Source organism: Bos javanicus, chromosome 18, assembly GCF_032452875.1.
Source record: "Bos javanicus breed banteng chromosome 18, ARS-OSU_banteng_1.0, whole genome shotgun sequence".
Classification (NCBI taxonomy): Eukaryota; Metazoa; Chordata; class Mammalia; order Artiodactyla; family Bovidae; genus Bos; species Bos javanicus.
In genome coordinates, this window is record NC_083885.1 from 65,457,721 (window position 1) to 65,485,567 (window position 27,847).

General features: G+C 41.9%; 2 protein-coding genes across 4 annotated transcripts in view; both read right to left on the reverse strand.

Annotated features, from left to right (window-relative positions):
* Positions 1 to 27,803, reverse strand: LOC133231178 (zinc finger protein OZF-like). Of its 3 annotated transcripts, none has more exons than XM_061389472.1 (3): positions 27,429 to 27,776; positions 26,206 to 26,332; positions 1 to 3,503 (listed from the first exon to the last, which is right to left on the reverse strand). In XM_061389472.1, exons 1-3 carry the CDS (start codon positions 27,459 to 27,461, stop codon positions 1,771 to 1,773), a joined length of 1,893 nt encoding a protein of 630 aa, XP_061245456.1. In that variant the 5' UTR covers positions 27,462 to 27,776; the 3' UTR covers positions 1 to 1,770. The 3 variants fall into 3 exon arrangements, with proteins under 3 accessions (XP_061245456.1, XP_061245457.1, XP_061245458.1); XM_061389474.1 differs by lacking the exon at positions 1 to 3,503 and adding an exon at positions 11,755 to 15,975 and having other exon boundaries at positions 27,429 to 27,803; XM_061389473.1 differs by lacking the exon at positions 26,206 to 26,332 and having other exon boundaries at positions 27,429 to 27,510.
* The window catches only part of LOC133229775 (uncharacterized), a 425,664-nt gene that overhangs the window by 179,328 nt on the left and 218,489 nt on the right, over positions 1 to 27,847 (reverse strand). The window lies entirely within an intron of this gene.

Genomic DNA, 27,847 nt, shown 5'->3' on the forward strand with positions numbered 1-27,847 from the left:
TGAATAAAACAGATTTATTGAAAACATGTATAATGCATGTGGCCATTATATTACCCACAGTATAAACTTTTAGAACATATACTTTCAGTACTATGAATTACGATTCCATGCAGAAAAAAAGTCACACACATTATTGCTGAATGAGTGAAATCTAACAGATGTCTTTGATGTTTCTTTGCTTTCCTTCTTGTCAAAAAAAGAGAACACACAAATCTCAGAAAACAAAAGTAGGCCAAAATATGAATAGAAAATTTCCCAAATAGAACACACAGGCGAAAAACAGACACATGAAAAACAAAAATTAACATTAAGAATCCAGTGAAAGGGAATTCCCCAGCAGTCTAGTGGCTAAGATTCCATATGTCCATATCATAGGGCACATTTTAGATTCCTGGACAGGGAAACTAAGATCCCACAGCCACATGGCACAGTGAAGGGGAAGAAAAGTCCTGAGAAAAAAAGGCAACTAAAATCATAATGATTTTTTTACACAGAGGTTTTAGTCTTCATGGAAGAGGTCAGTCTGCATTCAGGGCTAGTTTTTAAGTTAGGCTATCAGGGAGGGAGGGCAAGTTCATACTAATAAACAACCATTATTCTTCTGAGCTACATTTTTCTGGAGGGGTGGGAGGAAAAGTGAGAATATGGGTAAAGGGGTAAAGGAAGAAGAATCTTGGAGACCACGCCATGTGAGGAACACACTGGACATTCTCAGGCCTTCAGTGTCTTTCCCACTGCCCAGAACAACGAGTGGTCAATCATATAACAGGGCAACAAGGACATCTTGAGGTGGCTACATAAAGGTAGACAGAACCTTGGAAACCAATCACTGCTTATGGTGGTAGAGCCAGTTCCAAACCTAGGGCAATACCAATCAGCCAGTCCAGAGTCCCTGGCTTAATGCCGCTGTCCCTGAGAAACTTCCAAGTGGGAGGTTGTTAGTGAAAGATGTGCATGGGTGGAAATGAAGCTGGAGTCCCTGGGGTTAATCCAGGCTTCAGGTCTGTGTAGCTCATGGTCAGGACACAGGAAATGGAGTCCCTGCTCTAAGGGGCAGAAGAGAAGCATTTGCAGCGTAGAGCAACTACTCTCATGAAAGGTGTGGCAGTAGTGAGCTCCTGTGTAAGTCCCTCTAAATCTCTGAACTAGACACCCCTTCTTTCACAAATGGAAATAATAATTATTGAACCAAAGCATTGGTTTAGTTGGGTAGATAATGTGGTCATTCACATGTAAGGCATCAATGCTGGATGGCAGAGAAGACAATCCTGTCCAATCAGCATGAGGCTGGGGTATAAGCTGGGCTCCTAGGGTGGGGGGTCACAATGGACAAAGTGTTCTTTCAGTCTTCAAACCTGGTGTGTTGGGGGGCAGAAGAGGGTGGGGAGCAGGAGAGAAGTGATCAGATTCCCTAAATCCTAAACCTGGCAACCTGGCATTGAATCCCAGATGCCTATCCATTCCAAGGAGATCACAAACAGATGATACAGTCTCTGTGCCTCAGTTTACTCTTCAGAAAGAGTCCATTTGCTGCACAGGTTCTTCATGCTCTGTTACCACCTCAAACTTCTTCAACATCACTGTCAGCAATATTTGCAATATTCACAAAGCCCTTTCTCTAGTGTGAATTCTGTTGTTTAATCAACTGGCACCAACAGATGAAAGATTTAACACATTCCTTGCACTCAAAAGGCTTTTATCCAATGTGGATTTTCCAATGGATGAGGAGGAACTGTCTTTTCTTAAAGGTTTTCCCAACATTCATTGCACTCATAGGCCTTTTCCAATGTGAACTCTGTGATGATCATAGAGGTATGTCTGAGTAGTAAAAGATCGCCCACATTGACTGCACTCATAAGGCCTTTCTTCTGTGTGAACTCTCTGATGACGTAGAAGGCTCGACCTACTAGTAAAATACTTACCACATTCACTGCACTTATAAGGCTTTTCTCCAGTGTGAACTCTTTGATGATCACGAAGGGTCGACCTAGCAGTAAAATTTTTCCCACATTCACTGCACTCATAAGGTCTTTCTCCATTGTGAACTCTCTGATGATACCGGAGGCCACTCGAAGCAACAAAAGATTTTCCACATTCACTGCATTCGTAAGGCCTTTCTCCAGTGTGAACTCGCTGATGACGAAGAAAGCTTGAGCTACTAGTAAAACATTTCCCACATTCACTGCACTTAAAAGGCCTTTCTCCAATGTGAACTCTCCAATGATTACAAAGGTTTGACCTACTCGTAAAAGATTTCCCACATTTATTGCACTCATAAGGCTTTTCTCCAGTGTGAACATTCATATGGGCACTGAGATGTTCCTTTCGGCTAAAGAATTTTTCACATTCACTACACTTAAAAGGTCTTTCTCCACTGTGAACTCTCTGATGATTAGAAAGAGTTGACAAAGTAGTGAAAGATTTCCCACATTCATTGCACTCATAAGGCCGTTCTCCCGTGTGAACTCTCAGATGATAATAGAAACTAGAGATAGTAGTAAGAGCTTTCCCACATTTGTTGCACTCATAAGGGTTTTCTCCAGTGTGAATTCTTTCATGTGCAAGGAAAATGGATTTGCGGGCAAAAAATTTTCCACACTGTTTGCACTGATAAGGTTTTTCTCTAGTGTGAACTCTCTGATGTTCAATTAAGTTCCCCTTTCGTCTGAAGGATTTATTACATTCCTTGCACTCATAAGGTTTTTCTCCAGTGTGGATTCTCCTATGGGAAATGAGGTATTTCCTTCGGCTAAAGGATTTCCCACATTCACTGCAGTCATAAAGCATTCCTCCACAATTAAAGCTCTGATGTGAAAGGATTTGGGATTTGTGGCTAAAAAATTCTTCACATCGGCTGCATTGGTAAGACTTTTCTCCAGTGTGAACTTGCACATGCTGAATGAGGTTACTTCTTTGGGTGCCAGCTTTCTCACATTTGTTTACCTCACAAACTGCCTCACTAATGAGGACTCTCTCATGCTCTACAAGAATGTCTGTGTGGCTGGAAACTATCTGACCTTCTCCCAAACTGTGATGACTTTCTCCACTGTGAAAAACAACCTCACACTCGGTACTGTTGTTCAGTTTCTTCCCAGTATTAGTGGCCTGTGGCTGAACTCCCATGCTGGCCATGAAGTCATTCCCAATCTCCATGTAGGTAGAGAAATTCCCTGCTGAGTGAACTGTGCAGGTCTTTAAAAATGAGGGTCGCTCAGTATTACATAGGAAAGGATTCTCTCTAACGTGCTGCTTCTGGTGCTGCTGAATGTTAGCAGTGAAATAGAACTCCTTCCCACAGGCCGCACATGTGTATGCTTTCTGCTCCCCATTTGTTCCTTGCTCTTCAGCCAAGTGCAAAATGTCTCTCAAGACTGGGATGCACATCGCACAGGGTTGGGTCTTCTCAGGAGACAAACCTGCCCTGGGAGTGCAAAACTGTAACACCCCTGCAGGTTTGATTTCTTCAGATGGTGTCTCTTTATCCTGGACTCCACGCCAAGAACCTGAAAACAAACAAGTGATGGTGAAGTTCTGGTTGACTTTATTGGAGGGAATGATATCACGACAACTGTATATTTGCCACATGAAAGAAGCAGTGGGGACAAGCTGGGAGCAGAAAGCGTACACAGGTCCATGGAATCACGTCCAGCATATGAAGCCGGGGTCAAACTGAGGAAGCAGGTGCTCACTCCATGTCCAGGACACAAGGATTGGATGTGACCCAAGGTGAAAGGCACTCCTCTCTCAATGGGTTTACCAGGACTACATCCTCTGGTGACCTGTGACACTGTGGAGAAGTATACTGTTCATCCATGCCACTGAAAATCTGGCTGCAACATGCAGCTGGAGTTCAACAAACAGTAAAGCATACATGCATGTTTGAGGACATAAACAATTTTGCCACCAAGTAACAGAGGGAAAACAATGTGAAGACCACATGAGGTTTACACAGGTGGTAGGAGATGAATCCTAGGCTGGAGTCAGACTAAGAATGTAAAGTAGTAGAAATGACAAGTTGGCAGAATGTCAAGAATAGAGAAAGACAAGAGAAGTCATTTGTAGCCACTGGCAATAGCACCACAACACTAGTCAAATGATGGAAGTCATATGTTCCTGGTATGACGAACAAAGACCTATAACAAGTCCCTCCCCACCTGACATTCATCTGGGCCCAGAGAATCTCCAAGCTCTTTTGCAGAGACCAGAGTCATGTCCATTCCATAAGGCCCAAGGACTCTCCATTCCCAGTTACAAGAGTCAAAATGATGCAAGTCCTAACAGAGTTAGGACAAAAGAACAGTAAAAGTGGCTCAGAGGAACTCAGTACACAATACATGACATCAAATACTACAAATAAAACATTTAAATAATCTTTAAATACTAAAAAAAAAGTCCTGAAACTAACACAACGTTATAAATCAACCAAACTATAATATAAAATAAGAAGTTAAAATGAGTAAATGAATAAATAATCTCTATTGGAACCAGAGGAAAGGATGTATGGTGGATGGAGTACAAACTTTTTAAGACTTCATCTCCCCACATAAACATAACTGCTCTGGCAGAATCTAACTGATATAACTCTTTTGCAACTATTGAGCCTACTGAAGCTCTGCAGTGTCCCATAAAACAGAGCTTGAAGAGACAAAGCTTCAAAACTACAATCAAATACTACAGATATACTGGAATGATCATGTTGATAATTTTAAACAATTATGATTAATAAGCTAATTAATGTCTACTAATGGATAGGGCAGACAGCATTGAAACTAGAAGGAAAATATAAGCAGAGAGATTGGAATTTTAACAAAGGATCAACACGAAATGCACAAGGGGTTCCTTTTCACCACATCTTTACCAACATTATTTCTTGTGTTTTTCATAACAGACATTATAACGTATGATGTAGTTATCTGTCATTTTGACTTGCATTTCCCCTACCATTTGTAATATTGAGCATTTTTTTATGTACAAGGTTCCCATTAGCATGTCTCCTTTCGAAAAATATCTTTTCATATCTAACAGATAACAGCTGGGGTGAACTGGTCCACAGTAGCGAAAAAATGGAATCCTATCCAGTAGGCAACCATGGAACCTCACCTCAGGATATTTTTAAATTACATAGGAATTCCCTGGTGGCCCAGTGGTTACAATCCCACATTTTTCACTGCCAGAAGCCCAGGTTCGATCCCTGGTAGGGGAACTAAGATTCCACAAGACACAAATATATATTTATTCAAACTACCCATGAAATCATATAGGATTATATGGAAGTGATCTTAAATCAGTTGTTAATACATAACACAAATTTAGAACCACTAAATTTAAAAATGGAGGGAAGCAAATATAGCTGGTAAGCTAACAAAGGAGAGATAATAAAATCATACAAAATGCTCAATTAACACCAAAAAAGAAGGAGTGGTAGACTAACACAGGAATGCAGAACAAGGGCAATTTTAGAAAATGGTAACAAACATGTTAAGTATTTATCAAACTATATCAATATACTAAATATTGATAGTCTCAGTGTACCAATTAAAGGAGAGATTATCAGGGTGGATTCAGAAACAGGACTCAACCATATGTTGTCTAAGAAACCCGCTTTAGGACTCCCCTGGGGGTCCAGTGGTAAAGAATCAGCGTTGCAATTCAGGGGACACTGTTTCAATCCATGGTCAGGAACCTAAAATCCCACATGCCACGGAGCAACTAAGCCCACATTCCGCAACTACTAACTCTGCACACTCCAGAGCCTGTACACCACAAAGAAGACCAAACAGCCAAAATAAATCTTTAAGTAAATGAAATTTAAAACAACAAAATGCATTTTAAATAAAACCTGATTATGCATTAAAGAAAAACGATAGAGATTAACAGAACTCAAAACAATAAAAAGTACTATTAACTATATTAATATCTACCAGAGGCTTCCCTGGTGGCTCAGTGGTAAAGAATCCATCAGCCAGCTCAGGAGACACAGGTTCAATCCCTGGTGTGGGAAGATCCCACGTGCCACAGTGCAACTAAGTCCGTGTGCCACAACTACACAGCCTGTGTTCTAGAGCCTAGGAGCCACAACTCCTGAAGCCTGAACACTTGAGAGCCTGTACTCTGAACAAGAAAAGCCACCGCAATGAGAAGGCCGTGCATCACAGCTAGAGAGTACCCCCTCCTGCTGCAACTAGAGGAAAGCCTGCACAGCAATGAAGACCCAGCACAGCCAACTGGATATATGGACTTCTACAGACTACTGGTCTACTCCATCCAACAGCAGAATAACCTTAAGCTGACATGGAAAATTTACAAGACGAGCACACCATGGGCCAAAAAACCACACCTTAACAAGTCTGAAACAACAGAAATCAGAAAATGTTTGTTCTCAGAGTATGGTGGAATTACACTAGAACCAGTTACAGAAAGATAACTGGCAAATCGCACAATGAGAAGAAATTAAACAACCCAAAGAAAACATGGATCAAAGAAGAAATCTCAAGGTAAGATTTTAAGTATCTTGAAATAAACACAGCACTTCTCAAAATAATATGCATATGGTGAAAGCAGTGGTTACAGGGCAATTTATAGCACTGAATGTATATGTTAGAAAGAATTAAGATCTAAAAGCAATCACTTTAGGAAACTAGAAAAAGAGAAAATAAAATCCAAAGGAAGAAATAATTTTTAAAAATCAAGATAAAAATCAACAAAGCCAAAGTTGGTTCCTTAAAATGACCAATAAAATAAAAAAGATTCTAGTCAGGTTAATCACAAAAACAAGACAGGGCATAAATTATTAGTATCAAAAATAAAAGAGGACTTCCTCAGTGTTCCAGTGGTAAAGCCTCTGTACTTCCACTCCAGGGGACAGTTTGATCCCTGCTTTGGAAATGAAGATTTCACATGCCTCGAAGCACAGCCAAAAAAAGAAGAAGAAAGAATGAAAAAAACAAAGAGGAAAACCACTACAGAGACAATGCACATTAAACGCATAATGAAATATATGGGCATTTCCAAGACCATAAATGTGATAATATAAATGAAATAGATTAATTTTTTGAAATATACAGTCTATCACAACCCACACAACAATTCACAATCTAAATATGTATACACCTGTTAATGTAACTGAATCAATAAGGAATAACCTTCCAAAACAGAATGTAATTGGCCCAGATTGGTTAACTGGTGAAATATGACAAACATTTCAGGAAGATACAATTCTCTACAACTCCTTTCAGAAGACAGCAGCAGAGAGACTGCTTCCTATCTAATTCTGTGAGGCCAACATTACTCTAATACCAAACCAAAAACGTAAAGAAAAAGTATACGCTAGTATCTCTGATGAACATAAATGCAAACCACAAAGCGTCAGTAAATTGATTTGAAAACTATATAAACATGATTATACATCATGACCAAGTGGGATTCATGAAAGGCACCTAAGGCTTATTTCACACCATATTACAAAGTTATAGTAACCAAAACAGCATGCTAATAGCATAAAGACATATATCCACTCCAATGAAATAGAATGGAGACTTCAGATTGTAAATATCAACCCTCATATATATGATCCAATAATTACTGACAGTAAGACCATTACCATTCAATAAAGAGAGGCTTTTTACCAAATAATGTTGGAAAAACCGGATAGCCACATATACAAGAATGAAGTTAAGAGTCTTATACCATATACAAAAAGGCATTCTAAATATATCAAAGACTAAAATGTAAGAGCTAAAATTACAAAATTCTTATGGGAAAAAAAAGGGAAAACTTTCAAAATGTTGGATTCAGCCATAAATTCTTGCCTATGACAATAAAGGCAAAATCGACAAAATAAAAAATAGACAAACTGGACTTGAAAAAAAAAAGAACAATTACCACTTTATACCTTAAATTACATCATATAATGTGTCAACTGAACCTCAAGAAAGTTGGAGGAAAAAAAGAAAAAACTAAAAAACTTTTGTACATCAACAGACATTATAAAACTGCAGAAAAAACAGGAAGAAAAAATTTCAAAGCCAAAACATGGAAATAACCTAAATATCCATTAACAGATGAAGGCATAAAGACAATAGGGTACATGTATGCGATAGAACATTATTGAGTTCATAAAAAACAATTACATAATGCCGTTTGCTGCAACATGCATGGACTTAAGACATCATCATCCTAAGTAAAGCAAGTCAGAAATAGAAAGAAAAATACCATGTTTCATTTATATATGGAATCTAAAATATCACATAAATGAATACATCTAAGAAACAGACTCACAGACACAGAGAATAGACTTAGATTTCCAAGTGGGAGACAGCTGAGCAAGGGAAAGATTGGGAGTGCAAACTAGTATATATGGGATGAATAAAGCACAAGGTCCTACTCTATAGCACAGAGAACTATATTGTGTATCTTCTGACGCACCATAAGGGAAAAGAAAAGAAAAAGAATATATATACATGTAACCGAGTCACTTTACTCTACAGCAGACATGCACGAACATGAGACACAAAGACTTCCAACCAGTTCCACAATCTCTACAGCAATCAAAACGCCTGCCAAGAAGAGACCAGACGTCTACTGCGGATACTTGGCCTCCAAGGAATGTCCAGACTCTGCATTTTCATTGGTTGAACGCCGTCATAACACATGGTCTTCTGGAAAATGTAGTGTCATGGTCTCAAGAAATGGCACCCCACACTAGAAGACCAACAAGAAAAGCTAAACTGCTGAGGGGAGGAGCACTGAGAAACTGCCTGTGTGGGGGAAGGGCTTCATCCTTCTTAGGCGGGTAGAAGATTCTGGACCAGAGGAAGGGCTTAAGACCATTTGTCTCTAATGCTATTGACCACTGAAGTGTCTGCACATGGCCTCATTCCTTAAAGCCAACCCAAGCTGACATCCGCCGCTGGTAATTGGAAGCAAACAAACATTATCCTATTGATCTTGAAATCAACCCTGAGTATTCACTGGAAGGACTGATACTGAAGCTGAAGCTCCAATACTTTGGCCACCTTATGCGAAAAGTCAACTCACTGGAAAAGATTCCTGATGCTGAGAAAGACTGAAAGCAGGAGATGACAGAGGATGAGATGGTTGGATAGCATCACCGACTTGATGGACATGAGTTTGAGCAAGCTCCAGGAGATGGTGAAGGACAGGAAAGCCTGGCATGCCGCAGTCCATGGGGTCAAAAACTTTGACACCACTTAGAGACTGAACAATTGCTCTTGAAATGCATACAGCCTGAAGTGGTAGCTATTTGGGGGAACTCCCTGGTGGTTCAGTGACTAGGATTTACTATGTTTGCGGCTGCCATGCGGCTGGGTTCAATGGGTATTCCAGGAAATACGATGCAGCAAGCCCCTTCTCCCAGTCAAAAAAAAGAAGGAAAAAAAAAGTTTGAATTCATTTTGCAAGCTTTGCTCAAGGACAATAAAAATGTCAGAAAGGGCCCCTCTGAGACCAAGCAAAGGAACCTGTTACATGTTTTTATTCTCTGGTGCTGCAGCTTAAGTCCCAACAAAGCCTTGCCTTAAAAAAAAAAAAAAAAAAAAAGCACCCTGACTGGGTATCTGGAAGGGAGACACTGGGCACGCCTAGTGCAGGTGAGCAAGAGGGAAAACACTGCTTTTGTACATCCAGAAAAGGCTCTCTTGCCTGCAGAGTCTGTGCCCAACTCACTGAGAAACACCGATGTGTAATCCGGCCACAGTGAATGGCTGTTCTCTTGCTCGCTGAACATCGCCTGCCCAACCAGTCCGATTCAACTATACCTACTCACGCGGCTGATTTTTCATCTTTATCATAAGGCCTAATCAGTCAAGGACTACCTTCTTGCCCTGGCCTCAGCTAGTGACTGTTCCAATCTTTAGATCATAATTTCTTCACATTTACTGAAGTCTTGTCTCTGTACCCCATGTCCACCCTATCCAACTGGAGACTCAAAGAACACCACATACATGTCCTGTCTCCCTCCCCACAACAGCCCTAGTCATACCACAGCCCCATGCTAATGGACACACCTTTTCAGTGGGAACAAACACTCATAATTTTAATGTGAATGATCCCATTTATCTATGCAAACTTCCCTGGGCTCAGAATCTGTAATTATTCTTCAAATTTGTGGAGGGACGGGTCTGCATCTCAGCTGAATAGCTTCCACAAGGACACACAGCTGCCAGGCCTTTGACGAGTGCTTACACTACACCAAACAGATGCACTGGCTTCTCTTCTGCACTTCCTAATATGCACACCATCAACTGTGTCACAACCATGAACTACCTACTCTGGTGTCTACATCTTCACTGGGCCTCCAGCTCCACCTTCCCCGGTTCATATCTCCTTGCAAACACGTTCCCTTTTGTGATGCTGTGCAAAGTAACAGGGGCACCAAACCAGCAAGCCACCCATGGTCTTCAGTGTCACCCCAGATGTGACAATGGCCTCCACCACATGCAGTATGCAGTGATTTCTTTCCAAGGTTCTGCCCATCTTTTTCATGAACCCAATTCAGGATACATCTTGCCCAAACTGTCCCGGTCACTATTCTGAGCACTGTGAGGGACCTTGAAAGACTGCTGCTGCTGCTAAGTTGCTTCAGTCGTGTCCGACTCTGTGCAACCCCATAGATGGCAACCCATCAGGCTCCCCCGTCCCTGGGATTCTCCAGGCAAGAACACTGGAGTGGGTTGCCATTTCCTCCTCCAATGCATGAAAGTGAAAGGTGAAAGTGAAGTCGCTCAGTCATGTCCGACTCCTAGCAACCCCATGGATTGCAGCCCACCAGGCTCCTCCGTCCATGGGATTTTCCAGGCAAGAGTACTGGAGTGGGCTGCCACTGTCTTCTCCCCACTTGAAAGACTAGGAATGTCCAAAGTGGACCTCTCCCTGTCTCCAAGGCTCTTCCTCCTAATCCCCTCACCCATCACCCCACTGCTCCTCCTACCCACCAGAAAAATATAAATCACCAAATGATTGCTATTTAGCAAGATAATCAGCAAGAACTTACCCACATCTTCTGGGGACTGAACCTTGACAAACTTTAGTCCAAGTGCTAAGGGCTCAAGGAATGACGACACCTCCCATAAAGCTTCAAAAACCCAAACCGAAGTTCTCTGCTAAACAAAGCTGCTCACAGATGTGAATCTCTAGCTGGTAACACAATTGTGACTCTGTCCCTAATCTGAACACAATCAGTGCATCAAACCTGAAGTGACGTGGGAGATTGTCTTTCTAATCCCGTCTGCACTTACCTGATCATAAGGGATCTATGAGAACAGTGTGACTGTGTCTGGTCCACACACCACAATTTTGAGCATCAGTATCACATGCCTGGCTAACCAAAAATTCACCGCTTGTGAATTCTGTACCCACACCTGCTGTGCGGGGTCAGCACGTCCCACTGTATTTCCCCAGCAAGGTCTCCCTTCTGTCCCACATCCTTTGTGCTATGGTACATGAGTTAGCAGATCCAGGCTGCATCAAAGGTGTGAGCATTCGACCTTTTGTTACACTGCCCCCAGGTTGTGCGGATAAACACTGATACTTAGAATACATTCTCGTGTAATACATTGCTGGCATTACGAAAAGGTTTATTTTTGAAAAGCATTCTAAGAAGTTATGTATGATGCGAAAAGATGTGAAACCTGCGATTACAAAACTTAAAAATGACTAGGTAAATCATGATACACAAATAAAAATGTGTGTAATTATGATAAATGATGATAATATACAGGAAGGGCCCAACAGTCATTCCATTTACATATATATTTGAAAACAGTGATTACTAGAGTAGAGTAGGCCCTTTATCAGTAACTATAATGTTGAAGATGAATTTAACATGGCAGAAGGAAACTGATTTTAAGGATGTACACAAAAATGTTTAAATGTACATATACAAAATTTAAGTCAACTATACAACCAGTAAGTGATTTTTCAAACAAATTAGAAAAATGTATTCGTAATCACTGTACTATGGTTTACTAGGTACACTCCTAAAACATTTTGCAGCTACTGGGCCTGTAAGGGGCAAAGCATACAATGGTGGGTTACAGGCAATGCTTCCCAACTCCATTTCAGTGACATTACGTTCACAATTTGACACTGGTAATGGTGTGAATATTTTCACCAGGGAAATTGGCAAGCACTACAAAACAGGGATTGATTTACTGTGTAATTATATCTGAAGGTAACATATATTAATAAAAGAAACTTATCCAAAACATGTATCATGTATAAGGCCATTATATTATACATTGTATAAAAATAGAGAACACAAACTTTCAGTATTCTGGATTATAATTCCATGCAGGAAAAAAAGCCACTCACATTCATGAATGAGTGAAATCTAACACGTCTTTGTTATTTCCTTGCTTTCCTAATGTCAAAATAAGAGAAAATAGCCTAATCTCACAAAACAGAAGTTGGCAAAAGTACGAATAGAAATCTAATGAAACAAGACACACAGGTAAAAGACAGACATGTGAAAAACAAAAACATCAAGAATCCTGAAAAAGAGAATCACCAGCAGTCCAGTGGCTAGGACTCCCCGTGTCCACATCACAAGACATTTAGATTGCTGGTTGGGGGAACTAAGATCCCACATGCCACATGGCACAGTTAAGTAAATAAATAATCTGAGAAAAATGTAATTAAAATCATCACAATTCTTTAATACAGAGGTTTTGGTCTTCGTGGGAGGGGTCACCTTGCATTCCTGTTAGTTTTAAAGCCAGGTTGATCAAGTGTGGGTCTCAGAAAGTGAGGACAAACTCACACTAATAAATAATCATTATTTTGCTAGGTAACATGTTTCTGGAAGGGTAGAAGGAAAAGTGAGGAGATGAGTAAAGGGGTAAAGGAAGAAGAGCTTTAGAGACTACACCATGTGAGGGCCACACTGGACATTCTCAGGCCTTCAGTGTCCCTCACACTGCCCAAAACAGTTAGCAGGTCAACCACGTAATGGGAACAGGGACATCTTGAGGTGGGTATGTAAAGATGATGAACAGGACTTGGGAAACCAATCACTGCAGAGAGCGGTGAGGCCAGTGTCAGATCTGGGGAAATGCCAATGAGTTGGTCCAGAGTCCCTAGCTTAGCGCTGCTCTTCTGTGAAGAACTTCCCAAGTGGGAGGGTGTTAGTGGGAGATGTGCACACATGGAAATGAGGCTGCATCCCCTTGTGGTGATGGAGCTGTCAGGTATGCAGAGCTCATGGTCAGGATATGGGAACTGGAGTCCCTGCTCTGAGCGGCAAAAGAAAAGCCAGTGGACATGTGCAGTGTAACCACTCTCATGAAAGGTGTGGCAGTAGTGAGCTCCTGTGGAAATCCCTCTGCCTCTCTGAGCTGGACAGCTCTTCTTTCTCAAAGGACAATGATAAAAACTGAGTCATAGCATTGGTTTGGATGGGTAGATAAATGGAGTCATCCACAGAAAAGTAATCAATGCTGATTCCAAAGAAAAGATAATCCTGACCATCAGCATGGGTTGGGATGTAAGCACAGCTCATGGGGTGGGGGCAGAGGGAGCAGAAGTGTCAGGATGGACAAGGTGTTCTTTCAGTCCTCAAACCTGGTGGGCATGCATAGAGCAGGGGAGGAATGAGGTCACCAGATTCTCCAAATGCCTGAACCAGGCAACGTGGCATTCAATCTCAGATCCTTATCCCTTCAACGGGGACCATAAACAGATGACACGGCATCTCTGTGCCTCAGTTTCTGCTCTAGGAAAGGGTCCATTTGCTTCATAGGTTCTGCCCACTCTGTCACCACCTCAAACTTCTTTGACATCATTGCCAGCCATACTTGCAGTATTTATAAAGCCCTTTCTTCAGTGTGACCTCGCTGATGTTTAATCAAGCAGCAACTTCGGTTGAAAGATTTACCGCATTCCTTGCACTCATAAGGCTCTTCTCCAGGGTGGATTTTCCAATGTGTGCGGAGGAGCTGCCTTTGCTTAAAGGCTTTCCCACATTCACTGCACACAAAAGGCCTTTCTCCAGTGTGAAGTTTGTGATGATCACAGAGACTGGTTTGACTAGTAAAAGACTGGCCACATTCACTGTACTTATAAGGCCTTTCTCCAGTGTGAACTCTCTGATGATCACGAAGGCTCCACCCAGCAGTAAAAGATTTCCCACATTCACTGCACTCATAAGGTTGTTCTCCACTGTGAACTCTCTGATGATACCAGAGGCCATTCACAGCAACAAAAGATTTCCCACATTCACTGCACTCATAAGGCCTTTCTCCACTGTGAACTCTGATGACGAAGAAGGCTCAAACTACTAGTAAAACGTTTTCCACATTCACTGCACTTATAGGGCCTTTCTCCCGTGTGAACTCTCTGATGATCACCAAGGCTCAACCTAGCAATAAAAGATTTCCCCCATTCATTGCATTCATAAGGCCTTTCTCCACTGTGAACTCTCTGATGACGAAAAAGGCTCGAGCTACTAGTAAAACATTTTCCACATTCATTGCAATTAAAAGGCTTTTCTCCAGTGTCAACTCTCTGGGGACACTGGTGGTTCAGCCTAGCAGTTAAAGATTTCTCACATTTATTACACTCATAAGCCTGTTCTCCAGCATGAAACTTCTTATGGGCATTGAGACGTGCCTTTTGGCGAAAGAATTCCCCACATTCACTGCCTTCAAAATCCCTTACTTCATTGTGAACTCTCCAGTGATTACAAAGGTTCGATCTACTTGTAAAAGACTTCCCACATTTATTGCACTCATAAGGCTTTTCTCCAGTGTGAACATTCATATGCGCACTTAGCTGTTCATTCCGGCTAAAGAATTTCCCACAGGAACTGCACTCGAAAGGTCTTTCTCCACTGTGAACTCTCCGATGATTAGAAAGGATGGACCAAGTAGTGAATGACTTTCCACATTCACTGCACTCATAAGGCCTTTCTCCAGTGTGAACTCTCAGATGATAATAGAGACCAGAGCTAGTAGTAAGAGCTTTGCCACATTTGCTGCACTCATAAGGGTTTTCTCCAGTGTGAAGTCTTTCATGTGCAAGGAAATCGGATTTGCGGGCAAAAAATTTTCCACGTTGGTTGCACTGATAAGGCTTTTCTCCAGTGTGAACTCTCTGATGTTCCATTAAGTTCCACTTTTGGATAAAAGATTTATTACATTCCTCGCACTCATAAGGCTTTTCTCCAGTGTGGATTTTTCTATGGGCAATGAGGTATTTCCTTTGGCTAAAGGATTTTCCACATTCACTGCAGTCATAAAGCATCCCTCCACAGTTAAATCTCTGATGTGCTAGGAAACGGGATTTGTGGCTAAACAATTTTCCACAATGGCTGCATTCATAACGCCTTTCTCTAGCATGAACTTTCTGATGATGAATGAGGGTATTTCTTTGGGTGCTGCCTTTCTCACATGTATTGAACTTACAAAACCCTTCACTAGTGAGGACTCGCCCATCCTGAACAAATATGTCTGTGTGGCTGGAGGATATCTTGCCTTCTCCCCAGCTCTGATGACTTTTCCCACTGTGAAAAATAGCTTCACATTCCTTACTATTGTTCAGTTTCTTCCTGGTATTAGTGGCCTATGGCTGAGCTCCCATATTTGCCATGAATTCATTCCCAAGTTCCATGAAGGTAGAGAGATTCCCTGATGCAAGAACTGTACAGTTCTTCAAAAATGAGGGTCTCTCCATGATACAGCATAAGGGGTTCTCTCCAATGTGCTGCTTCTGCTGCTGCTGAATGTTTGCAGTGAAATAGAACTGTTTCCCACATGACCCACATGTGTATGCTTTCTGCCCACTATTTGTTCCTTGCTCTTCAGCCAAGTGCAAAATGTCTCTCAAAACTGGGATGCACATCTTACAAAGCTGGACCTTCTCAGGAGACAAACCTGCCCTGGGAGTCCTAATCTGACACTCCTTCTACAGATTCGCTCTGTTCAGAAGGTGTCTCCTCATCCTGAACTCCACGCCAAGTACCTGAAAACAAAGAAGTGACAGTGAAGTTCACGTTGACTTTACTGGAGGAAGGGAACACCATCACAATTCTATATCTGACACATGAAAGAATCACTCTACAGGACTGTGTTCAGGAAATGGAGTTGGGATAAAACTGAGAAGCAGCTGCTCTCACCAAGCGCAGGACAGAAGGACTGGATGTGGCCCACGGAGAAAGGCGTCTTCTACAATTCACTCCTCTGTCAATGGCTTTTACCAGGAACACATCTCCTCAACCTGTGACACTGTAAGGAAGCAGATCTCCAAGCCTCAGAAAATCTGTGATTTTTTTTTCTTGTGATGAGCACTTTTAAGATCTACTCTTTTGATATTTTCTTTTTATTTATTTACCCTTTTATGATCACTTGGTGGTTGTTGCTGGTCTCAGGCTTTCTCTAGTTTCGGCAAGCAGGGGCTAGTCTCTAGTTGTGTTGGATGGGCTTCTTATTGCAATAGTTTCTTCTGTGGCAGAGCACAAGCTCTAAGGCAGGAATGCTTCAGTAGTTGCAACAGGCAGACTCAGTAACTGCTGCACACGGGCTTAGTTGCTCCACAGCACGTGTGCAGCAATGCTGTACCAGGGATCAAACCCCCGTCTCCTGCATTGCCAGGTGGATTCTTAACCAGGAGACCACCAGGGATGCCCTCTTTGGGAACTTTCTAAATATTCAACACAGTCATGTTAATTAGAGTCACTATGCTATGCCTTACATCCCCAGGACTTACTCACCTCATAATTAGAAGTGTGTAACTTCTGACATTTTTCATTCATTTTATCTGCCCACCTTGCTCTGGTCTAGCAGTCACTAATCCTTTGTCTGTATCTGTTTGGTGTTGGTGTTATTGTTTTAAAGATTCAACATGTAAGCATAACCATCCAGTACAGGTAAATGTGGAACAACCTGAGTTCTGAATGCTTGGGTCCACTTTTACAGGAACACTTTTCAATAAATACACACAGAATTATATGCTCTGTGTAGCTGGATGAATCCACAAATGGGAAAACTTCAGAATCAGAGGACTGACTACGGGCCTCTAGACTTCAGTATATTTAGAGGATCCTGGATCCAATCCTCAGTGGACACAGTGGGACAACTGGATTTGTCTTTCCCTGATTTATTTCACTTAGCATAATGCTCTCCAGGTCAATTTATGCTACTGCAAATGGCAATACAGGCATCTTTTTTATGGTTATATAATACTGAATAATATCCCATATATATTTCATTTTTGTTATCCACTCATCTATCAATGGACACTTAGGTTGTTTCCATCTCTTGAATATTGTAAATAAGCTACAATAGACATAAGGCACAGATACCTTTTTGAAACGATGATTTTACTCCCTCTGCATAAATACACAAAGGTGGACTTGATGGACGATATGTAAGTTCCTTTTTTAATTCTGTAATCAGTCTCCATAATCTTTACTACAGTGGTTGCAATAAAGTACATTCCTACCCACAGAAAGTAAAGAATCTGCCTGCAATGCAGGAGACCCGGGTTTAACTCCAGGGTTGGGAAGAGCCCCTGGAGAATGGAAAGGCTGCCCACTCCAGCAGTCGGGCCTGGAGGATTCCATGGGTAGAGGAGCCTGGAGGGCTACAGTCCATGGTGTCGCAGAGTCAGACCTGACTGAGTGACTAACACTTTTGCTTTTACCAACAGTGCACAAGGCGTCCGTTTTCTCTACCAGTTTACCAACATTTATTTTTTTGTCCTTTTTATAACAGACATTGTAACATGTATGAGGTGGTATCCCATTGTGCTTCTGATTTGCATTTTCCCAACCATTTATGATACTGAGCATCTTTTCATATAGCTGCTTCCCATACATATGTATTCTAAAGAACAACAGCAACTGTGTACCCCATTACGCATTTTCTTAAAACACCCATATATGTATGTTTACATAACATTAAAACAAATGAGAACAATTATAAAATGGAGCAGAGAAAGCAGTTAGGAATTTTTTAAAACTATAAAGCATTCAAACTACCAAGGGAGCCATACAGGGTCATATGAAAGTGGACTACAATCAGATGTAAATACATAGTGCAAACTCCAGCGCAATTACATTAAAGAAAAATGAAAGGAAAAAAGTATGCACGATACGCTAACAGAGAAGAGAAGATGCAATCATGCAAAATTCTCCATTAACAAATGAAAAAGACTGGACAACAAACATAGGAAAAAGAAGAAAGGCAATGGTAGAAAATGGTAACAACTTCATTAGATATTTATTTAACTATATGACTATATTAAACATTGATAGTCTCAATACACCAATGAAAAAAGATATTATCAGAGTGAATTCAGAAAGAGGAGTCAAGTACATATTCCCTCCAAAAACCCCACTTTAAATATGAACATGCAGGAATTCCCTAGTAGTCTAGTGCTTAGGACTCAGCACTGTCACTGCTTCAGCTGGGGTTCAATCCCCAGTCAGGGAACTAAGACACTGCAAGCTGTGGCATGTCCAAAAAACAAACAAAAGCACCCACCAATACATGATCTCATCAAGGGATGCAAAAAAAAAAAAAAACAAAAAAACAAAGGATCTGGCCAAATCCAATACCCATTCATGATCAAAATCTCCCTCTCCTAGCTATCTAAAAATAGAAAACTTCTTTAACTTCACAATCAAAATGAAACCCTACTGGTATCATCATACTTCCTAGACAAAAACTAAAAACCTTCCTACTAAGATGAAGAATTCAAGTATGACTTTGTAAGTCATACTAATGCACTGAGAAAACAGAGTTATATAAAAGTTATACTGATAAGGAGTGAAAGAATAATACTGCCTTCATTCTCAGATGGCATAACCAGCTATATAAAAACAAAACACACACACACACACACACACACACACACACAAATCCTGGAATTCAAAAGCAATTACAGCAAGGTTTCAGGATACAAGAATAGTATACAAAAGTCAATTATTACTTTCCTATACATCAACAATAAACAAGTGAAGTTTGAAATTAAAAACACAATGTGCTAAGTTACTTCAGTCGTATCTGACTTCTTTGTTACCCTATGGGCCATAAACTGCCAGGCTCGTCTGCCCATGGGATTCTCCAGGCAATACTGGAGTGGGCTGCCATTTCCTTCTCCAGGGGATTATCCCAGAATCTCTAACATCTCCTGCACTGGCAGGCAGGTTCTTTACCACTAGCACCACCTGAGAAGTCCCCCCAAAACACAATACCATGTACATTAACACCCCTTGAAAGAATGGAGAGAGAAAGGAAGAAATAGTTATAATCTAAAAGACACGTACAAATCTACATGAGGGAAATGATAAAAACTCTGATGAAGAAATCAAAGAACTAAATAAATGGAAAGATATTTCACATTCCAAAAGTGTCAAAGATATTTCACATTCCACTTTTGTCAAGATGTCAGTTATGCCCACCTTCACCTATCAATTCAATGTGAAAGTGAAAGCGAAAGTGAAGTCACTCAGTCGTGTCCGACTCTTTGTGACCCCACAGACTGTAGCCTACCAGGCTTCTGCGTCCATGGGATTTTCCAGGCAAGGGTACTGGAGTGGGTTGCCATTTCCTTCTCCAGATCAATTCAATGTAATCCCAATCAAATACCCAGGAAGTTATTAAGAGAATATAAATAAACTGATTTAGGTTATACTTGAATGGTCTAGTGGTTTTCCCTACTTTCTGCAATTTCAGTCTGAATTTGGCAATAAGGAGTTCATGACCTGAGCCACAGTCAGCTCCCGGTCTTGTTTTTGCTGGCTGTATAGAGCTTCTCCATCTTTGGCTGCAGAAAATATAATCAATCTGATTTCAGTATTGACCATCTGGTAATGTCCATGTGTAGAGTGGTCTCTTGTATTGTTGGAACAGGGTGTTTGCTATGACCAGTGCGTTCTCTTGGCAAAACTCTGTTAGCCTTTGCCCTGCTTCATTTTGTACTCCAAAGCCAAATTTGCCTGTTACTCCAGATATCTCTTGACTTCCTACTTTTGCATTCCAGTCCCCTATAATGAAAAGGACACCTTTTTTGGGTGTTAGTTCTAGAAGATCTTGTAGGTCTTCATGGAACCATTCAAATTCAGCTTCTTCAGCATTACTGATTGGGGCATAGGCTTGGATTACTGTGATATTGAATGGTCTGCCTTGGAAATGAACCACTAGACCATTCAGGTATGACCTAAATCAAATCCCTTATGATTATATAGTGGAAGTAACAAATAGATTCAAGGGATTGGATCTGATAGACAGAGTGCCTGATGAACTATGGAGAGAGGTTTGTGACACTGTACAGGAGGCAGTGATCAAGACCATCCCCAAGAAAAAGAAATGTACAAAAGCAAAATGGTTGTCTGAGGAGGCCTTACAAATAGCTGAAAAAAGAAGAGATGCTAAAGGCAAAGGAGAAAAGGAAAGACAACTATTTGAATGCAGCATTCCAAAGAACAGCACAGAGAGATAAGAAAGCCTTCCTCAGTGATCAATGCAAAGAAATAGAGGAAAACAATAGAATGGGAAAGACTAGAGATCTCTTCAAGAAAATTAAAGATACCAAGGGAATATTTCATGCAAAGATGGGCTCAATAAAGGACAGAAATGGTATAAACCTAAAAGAAGCAGAAGATATTAAACAGAAGTGGCAAGAAAACACAGAACTGTACAAAAAGATTTTCATGACCCAGATAACCATGATGGTGTGATCACTCACCTAGAACCAGACATCCTGGAATGTGAAGTCAAGTGGGCCTTAGGAAGCATCACTACGAACAAAGCTAGTGGAGGCGACAGAATTCTAGCTGACCTATTTCAAATCATAAAAGATGATGCTGTGAAAGTGCTGCATTCAATATGCCAACAAATTTATAAAACTCAGCAGTGGCCACAGGACTGGAAAAGGTCAGTTTTCATTCCAATCCCAAAGAAAGGCAATGCCAAAGAATGCTCAAACTACCACACAAATGCACTCATCTCACACGCTAGCAAGTAATGCTCAAAATTCTCTAAGCCAGGCTTCAACAGTACGTGAACTGTGAACTTCCAGATGTTAATGCTGGGGGTTCAATGGTTAAGAATCCTCCTGGCAATGCAGGGGACTTGGATTAGATTCCTATCTGGGGGACTAAGATTTCACATGCCCTGGAACAACTAAGCCCAAAAGCCACAACTACTGAACCTGTGATCCACAAGTAAAGAGCCCATATGCTGCAACAAAAGATTCCACATGAGGCAAAAATCCCACATGATGCAACTAAGACCCAACGCAGCCAAAATAAATACACAGCTAAACAAATAAACATTTTATTTAAAAAGAACAAAGTTTAAGGACCACAACACATGAATCTGAAATTCTTACAAAGCTAGAGAAAGCAAAACAGTGTGCTACTGACATAAAAACAGATATATATTCTAACGGAATAAAACAGAGACTAATGAGTCTAAACATCAACCCTCAAATACAAAATCCAATACTTACTAACAAGAGGACCATTACCATTCAATAAAGACAGTCTTCTCAACAAACGATGCTAGGAAAACTGGATACCCACATGTACAACAATGAAAATAAACCTTATCTAACACCATACACAAAAATTCACTCAAAGCATACCAAAGATCTAAACTTAGGAGATAAGATTACGAATTCGTAGGAAAAACAAACAAGACAAACTGGGCCTCATAAAAAGGAACAATTGTGGTTGCAAACCTTTAACTTATACAGTATCATGTGTCAATAGTACCTCAAGAAAGCTGTGCAGAAAAGAGAAAAAAATAAAGTTTTGTACATCAAAGGACACTATAAACACAGTAAAAAAGAAACCATAGGTTGGGAGAAAGCATTTCCAAAACACAAATACAAAAACGGATTAATATCAGACTTCTCTGATAGCACCGTGGATAAGAATCCACCTGCCGATGCAGGGGACACAGGTTCGCGCCTTGGTCTGGGAAGATTCCACACGTAAGTAAATAAGCCTGTGTGCCACAACTACTGAAGCCCACACATCCAAGAGCCCCCATGGCAACTCTGGCGCCCTGGTGCTGCAACCACTGAGGCCTGTGCACTGGAGACTGAGAGAGCCTCTTTCACGTGACAAAAGAGAAGCCACCCTAAAGAGAAGCCTGTGCACAGCAACGAAGACCCAGCGCAACCCAATAAATAAATTGTAAAGGATTGATATTCAGAATCTATGGATAAATTTGTAATTCAACAACAACTAAAAAGCCAACCAGATTAACAAATTAAAAAAGGACTTGGGTAGATATTTTTTAAAGATATACAAATGACCAATAAGCACACCATGAGGGAATGTAACCAGAATGGGAAAATATACCATTTCACATCCATTAGGACGGCAATGATTAAAAGAAAAGAAAACAACAAGGACTTCCCTGGTGGTCCAGTTGCTGAAACTCTAGGCTCCCAGTGCAGAGGCCCCGGGTTCCATCCCAGGTCAGGGAACTAGATCCCACACACCACAACTAAGAGTTCACATGCTGTAACTAAAGATGCCACATGCTGCAACGAAGACTGAAGAGCGACGACCTGAAGTGCCACAACTAAGACCCAGGGCAGCCAAATGAATAAATACTATAAATAAAAAACAAAACACAAATAGAAAAACCTTGCACTCACACCTCCAATTCCCTAATATTAAAAAAAAAAAAAAAAGACTGCATACTGCCAATACAGGTGGCAGATATTCAATCCCTGGCTATCACTTCTCAGGGGAATAACACCCTGCATGCCCCTTGGGGAGACCAAAACAAAAGAACAGAAAATAACAGATGCTGGCATGGATATAAAGAAATTGGAACCTTGAAAAAAGATCTTGCAGAAACATCTCATGGTCTGTTTCAGTAGTAACCATGTCAGTGACAACACTGTTGCAGAGTCAGGCACACACAAGAAAATGTCAAGTATAGGAATGGAGTAAAACTTCGGTACCATTCACTTGGAAAGTCACTTAGCCAAAAAGACGGCAAACAAGGAGAAATAAATCAGGCTGATGGAAGACTACTGACCTTGACAGTTTCTCAAGGCAAGAGAAATATCAGCAAAAACAAAAGGGACCTGATCAAACATAGTCATGTATGGGTGTTCCCACAGTCATGTATGGATGTGAGACTTGGACCATAAGGAAGGCTTAGCACTTAAGACTTGATGCTTTCAAACTGTGGCACTGGAGAAGACTCTTGAGAGTCCCTTAGACAGCAAAAAGATCAAACTAGTCAATCCTAAAAGGAATCAACCCTGAATATTCATTGGAAGGACTGATGCTGAAGCTGAAGCTCCAATGCGCTCACCACCTGATGCGAAAAGCCAACTCACTGGAAAAGACCCTGATCCTGAGAAAGAATGAGGGCAGGAGGAGAAGAGAGTAACAGAGGATGAGATGGTTGGATGGTACCATTAAGTCACTGGACATAAGCAAACTCCAGGAGATGGTGAAGGACAGGGAAGCCTAGCATGCAGTTCATAGGGTCGCAAACAATTGGACACGACTGAATGATCAACAAAGGTCCGTCTGGTCAAGGCTATGGTTTTTCCTGTGGTTATGTATGGATGTGAGAGTTAGACTGTGAAGAAGTCTGAGTGCTGAAGAATTGATGCTTCTGAACTGTGCTGTTGGAGAAGACTCTTGAGAGTCCCTTGGACTGCAAGGAGATCCAACCAGTCCATTCTGAAGGAGATCAGCCCTGGGATTTCTTTGGAAGGAATGATGCTAAAGCTGAAACTCCAGTCACCTCATGCGAAGAGTTGACTCATTGGAAAAGACTCTGATGCTGGGAGGGATTGGGGGCAGGAGGAGAAGGGGACGACAGAGGATGAGATAGCTGGATGGCATCACTGACTCGATGGACGTGAGTCTGAGTGAACTCCGGGAGTTGGTGATGGACAGGGAGGCCTGGCGTGCTGCGATTCATGGGGTCGCAAAGAGTCGGACACGACTGAGCGACTGAACTGAACTGAACTGAGTGATCAACAACAAAATCAAACAAAGGCTTTTGCACAGCACAACAAAACAAAAAGACAAACTACTGCAAATAATGTGACTAACAAGGGCTTAATTTCCAAAATATATAAAGAGGAGTACAATTGATAACAAAAAAAAAAACAACCCAAAAGACCTTTCTTCTGGGTTGGGTTTTTTAGACATTTCTCCAAAGAAAAAAAAATTCAGATGGCCAATAGGCACATGAAAAGGTACCCATCATCACTAATCATCACAGAAATGCAAACCAAAACTATTATACAATGAGGTACCACATCATACCGGACAGAACGGCCATCAGTAAATGTCCACAAATATGGTTTTTCCTTATAGTCCAGTGGTTAAGAATCCACCTTGCAATACAAGGGATACTGGTTCAATCCATGATCCAGGAAAATCCCACGTGCCACGGAGCAACTAGGCCTGTGCACCACAACTACTAGCTCTGTGCTCTAGAGCCCACAAGCCGCAACTACTGAAGCCTGCGGGGCTACAGCCCATGGTCCGCAACAAGAGAAGACACCTCAACTAGAGAGGAGACCCCTCTCTCCACAACTAGAGAAAAGACCCAGCAAAGCAACGAAGACCCAGGGTAGCCAAAATTAAAATAAGTAAATCAATTAACTAATTTTTTTAAAGTCTACAAATAACAGATTTGGGAGAGGATGCGGAGAAAAAGGAAACCCCTTACACTGTGGGTGAGAACGTAAATTGGTACAGCCACTATGGAAAACACTACAGAGGCTCTTAAAACAAGAGAAATAAGAGTTACCTTATGATCCACCCATCCCATTCCTGGGCATGTCTACAGAGAAAAACATAGTTTGGGATACATGCACCCCAATATTCCTTGCAGTAATGTTTACAATAGCCAAGAAATGGAAGCAACCTAAATGTCTGTCGACAGATGAATAGATGAAGAAGATGTGGTGCTTATATACCATGGAATAGTTCTCAGCCACTAAAACAAATGAAATAATGCCATTTGCAACAACATGGATGGACCTAGAGATTGTCAATACTGAGAGAAGTTAAGTCAGAAAGAGAAGGAGAAATAGTTATGACACACCTTATATGGAGAATCTAAAAAGAAACGATACAAATGAAGTTGCAAAACAGAAAGAGAGTCAGAGAATGGCTGCCAGGAGGAAGGACTAGAAGAAGGGACAGTTAGGGCATTTGGGGTGGACATGTGCACACTCCTGTATTTAAAATAAATAACCAACGAGGGCCTACTATACAGCACATGGAACTCTGCTCAATGTTATGAGGCAGCCCGGATGGGAGGGAAGTTTGGGGGATAACAGATACCTGTACGTGGATGGCCCAGTCCTTTCCCTGTTCACCTGAAACTATCAAACATTGTTAATCGGCTATAACCCATTACAAAATAAAAACTTAGGAAAACTAGAATAGATTCAAACCAACCAAAACAAAGTATTCTGTGGGAAGAAACATCATATTTCTCTTTACTGGAAAAGCGATTCAACCAGTTAATGTGCCGGATTACATTGAGCACCTTCTATACAGTAGGCACTCTTTCCCAGGCTGTGAACACAGCTGTGAAGCAGGTATAAAAGCACTCTTGGTAGATCATAAACATGTAAGCAAACAAACCAGGACACCTCAAAGGTGCTTTTAGGAACAGGATAACATCCCAGAGAGTGCCTAATGTGTGTATGTGTTGGGGAAGGGCTTCTTTAAACCAGGTCACTGAGAAAGGACCTCAGGCAAGAAAGATAAATATAATATCGCTTAAATGAAATTAAAAAAAAAAACAAGAAACTGATACATACACACTTATTTAGGAAACAGAACCAGACTCAAGGATTTAGACAATGAACTTGCTGTTGCCAGAAGGGAAAGGAGAAGGGCATGGATAGTTAGAGAGTTTGTGACTGACATGTACCGCTGTATTTAAAATGGATAACTAGCAGAATCTAATGTACAACAGGAATCAAAATTGTAAATCAACAATAATTCAATAAAATTAAATACAAAACAAAAAGACCACTGACCCTGAATCCTCAGCTGTAATCTGGGACTACAGGTGTTCGGCACTAAGGAGTAGGGATGCACTCTCCATAGACACACTAACCACAGCACATAACTCAGCACTTGCAGAAAGCAGTGATGTGAGGAGTAAAGAGCTGTTCTTGGGGGAAAGGAGAAAGAGAGCCTGGCTCAGAGGATAGAGGTGGGTGTGCAGGCCTTACCCAGCATGCATACAAGCGCAAAGTTCTCCAGCATGACATCCAGGTACAGCTGTATCTGAGCCTCATCAAGAAGACACCATTCCTCCCAGGAGAAGTACATGGCCACATCCTCAAAGGTCACACTGCCCTGGTATAACACGAACAAATAAAACCATGAACAGTCTCACTCCTGAAAAGCCACCATCTATTTTGCCACATATCTCCCAGCCCAGTAAGATGTAACCCCCTAGAAACAACGGGAAGCACATCTCCCTCCTCTGATCTGAACTTTCCATTGCCCCCAGAATACACAGGCAGTCATCTGAAGCTGAAATCCTGCTCTTCCCTGCTGCTTATTCCCACCAGAAAATAAGGAGACCTGCACTTACCTAAACCAGCTCAGCTTCACCTCAAAGCACTTCCATGGACTGACACGGGTTCCAGGAGTAATGTGCCATACTTCCTCCATAGAACAGGCCTGCACTCAATAACCCAGGCATGGGGTTCCCAAGGTCCCCAAACCAAAAAACTGGTAGGATGGCAGGTAAAGAGCCCCCAAGACCTTACTCAAATACAGAGAATTAGCGCCTGGGAGTGATAACAAGTGAGGGACTGGAACAACTTCCATTTACTAAAAGTGCTTCTGCAGCCCTGGGAATCTGCGGGAACACGAAGGCCACGGAGGAGAGTGACCAGGGCCGTGCTCCAGGGACTCAGGACATGCCAGGGCCACTGCCTGGTACCAGGGCCAGGGAGCCTCAGCTGACTGGCTAACCTCTCCTCCGTGTTTACCAGATGCTACCGTGAAAAAGCCGCAACTTCCCTCTGCTCAAAGTACTCATCACCCGCTACAGACTTTTCTTCCACTGAACAGTCTTTGGAGAACTTTTAAAAGCTCGACTAGATCGTGCCCTTCCTTTGCTCAAAGCTCCACGGCTCCCAAGGCCCTAAGAAGAAAGGTACAGTACAACTTCTCACCTAGTACTCGAGCTGCAGCCTGGCCTCAAACTTAGCTCCTCACAGAAACAGGATGGACTATAGATTCCAACGATCCTGCTTCAGCTGCATCCAAGCCTCTCCCGCACATTACACTTGTCTTCAGAAATAAAGACACCACCTCCGAAGGCCTGCAGGTTCTGAACCAGGGGCCTGAGATAAAGCGACCTGAGCAGGCTTCTAACTCTGGGCATCAGTATTTCAGTAAGGAAATGGGCAGGGGAGAACCCGGAGCACGAAGCGTTTACCTGATGTGGGGCCGACAGCGCAGCCGCCGCCATCGTAGCCTGTGGGCGGAGCGACAACACTCGAACAACCGAGTCGGACTCGGCACGGTTATTCTCGGCCTACGGCGACGTCTGCAACCCTGCGTAGTACGAACAAAGCTTCCAACTACGCCTCAGCCCCTCATCTCCCTCTCCAACAGCACACTCGGGAGTTTCTGCCTAGCTCCACAGTCTCAGCAGCGACCAAAATGTCAGCCACCGAAACACCGGAAGTCCCACTACCGGATGTTCCGCCTCTAGGAAATGCATCGCCTTTGGATTTTCATTGGCTGAAGGCCTCAGCGTAAAATCTTCTGGGTAATGTAGTGCATACGCCTTGAGCAATTGCGCCCCACTCTGGAAGCCCCAAGAAAAAAAGTCCCCCCCGCCTCCCCCCCCAC

Coding starts and splice junctions, on each gene's coding strand:
- LOC133231178 (XM_061389472.1), bottom strand. CDS start 27,461: ATGGCGGCGGCTGCGCTGTCGGCCCCACATCAG. Junction 26,333..27,428: donor CGCTGTCGGCCCCACATCAG/GTAAACGCTTCG, acceptor GTGTTATACCAG/GGCAGTGTGACCTTTGAGGA. Junction 3,504..26,205: donor TGCGCTTGTATGCATGCTGG/GTAAGGCCTGCA, acceptor GTTTGTTTTCAG/GTTCTTGGCGTGGAGTCCAG.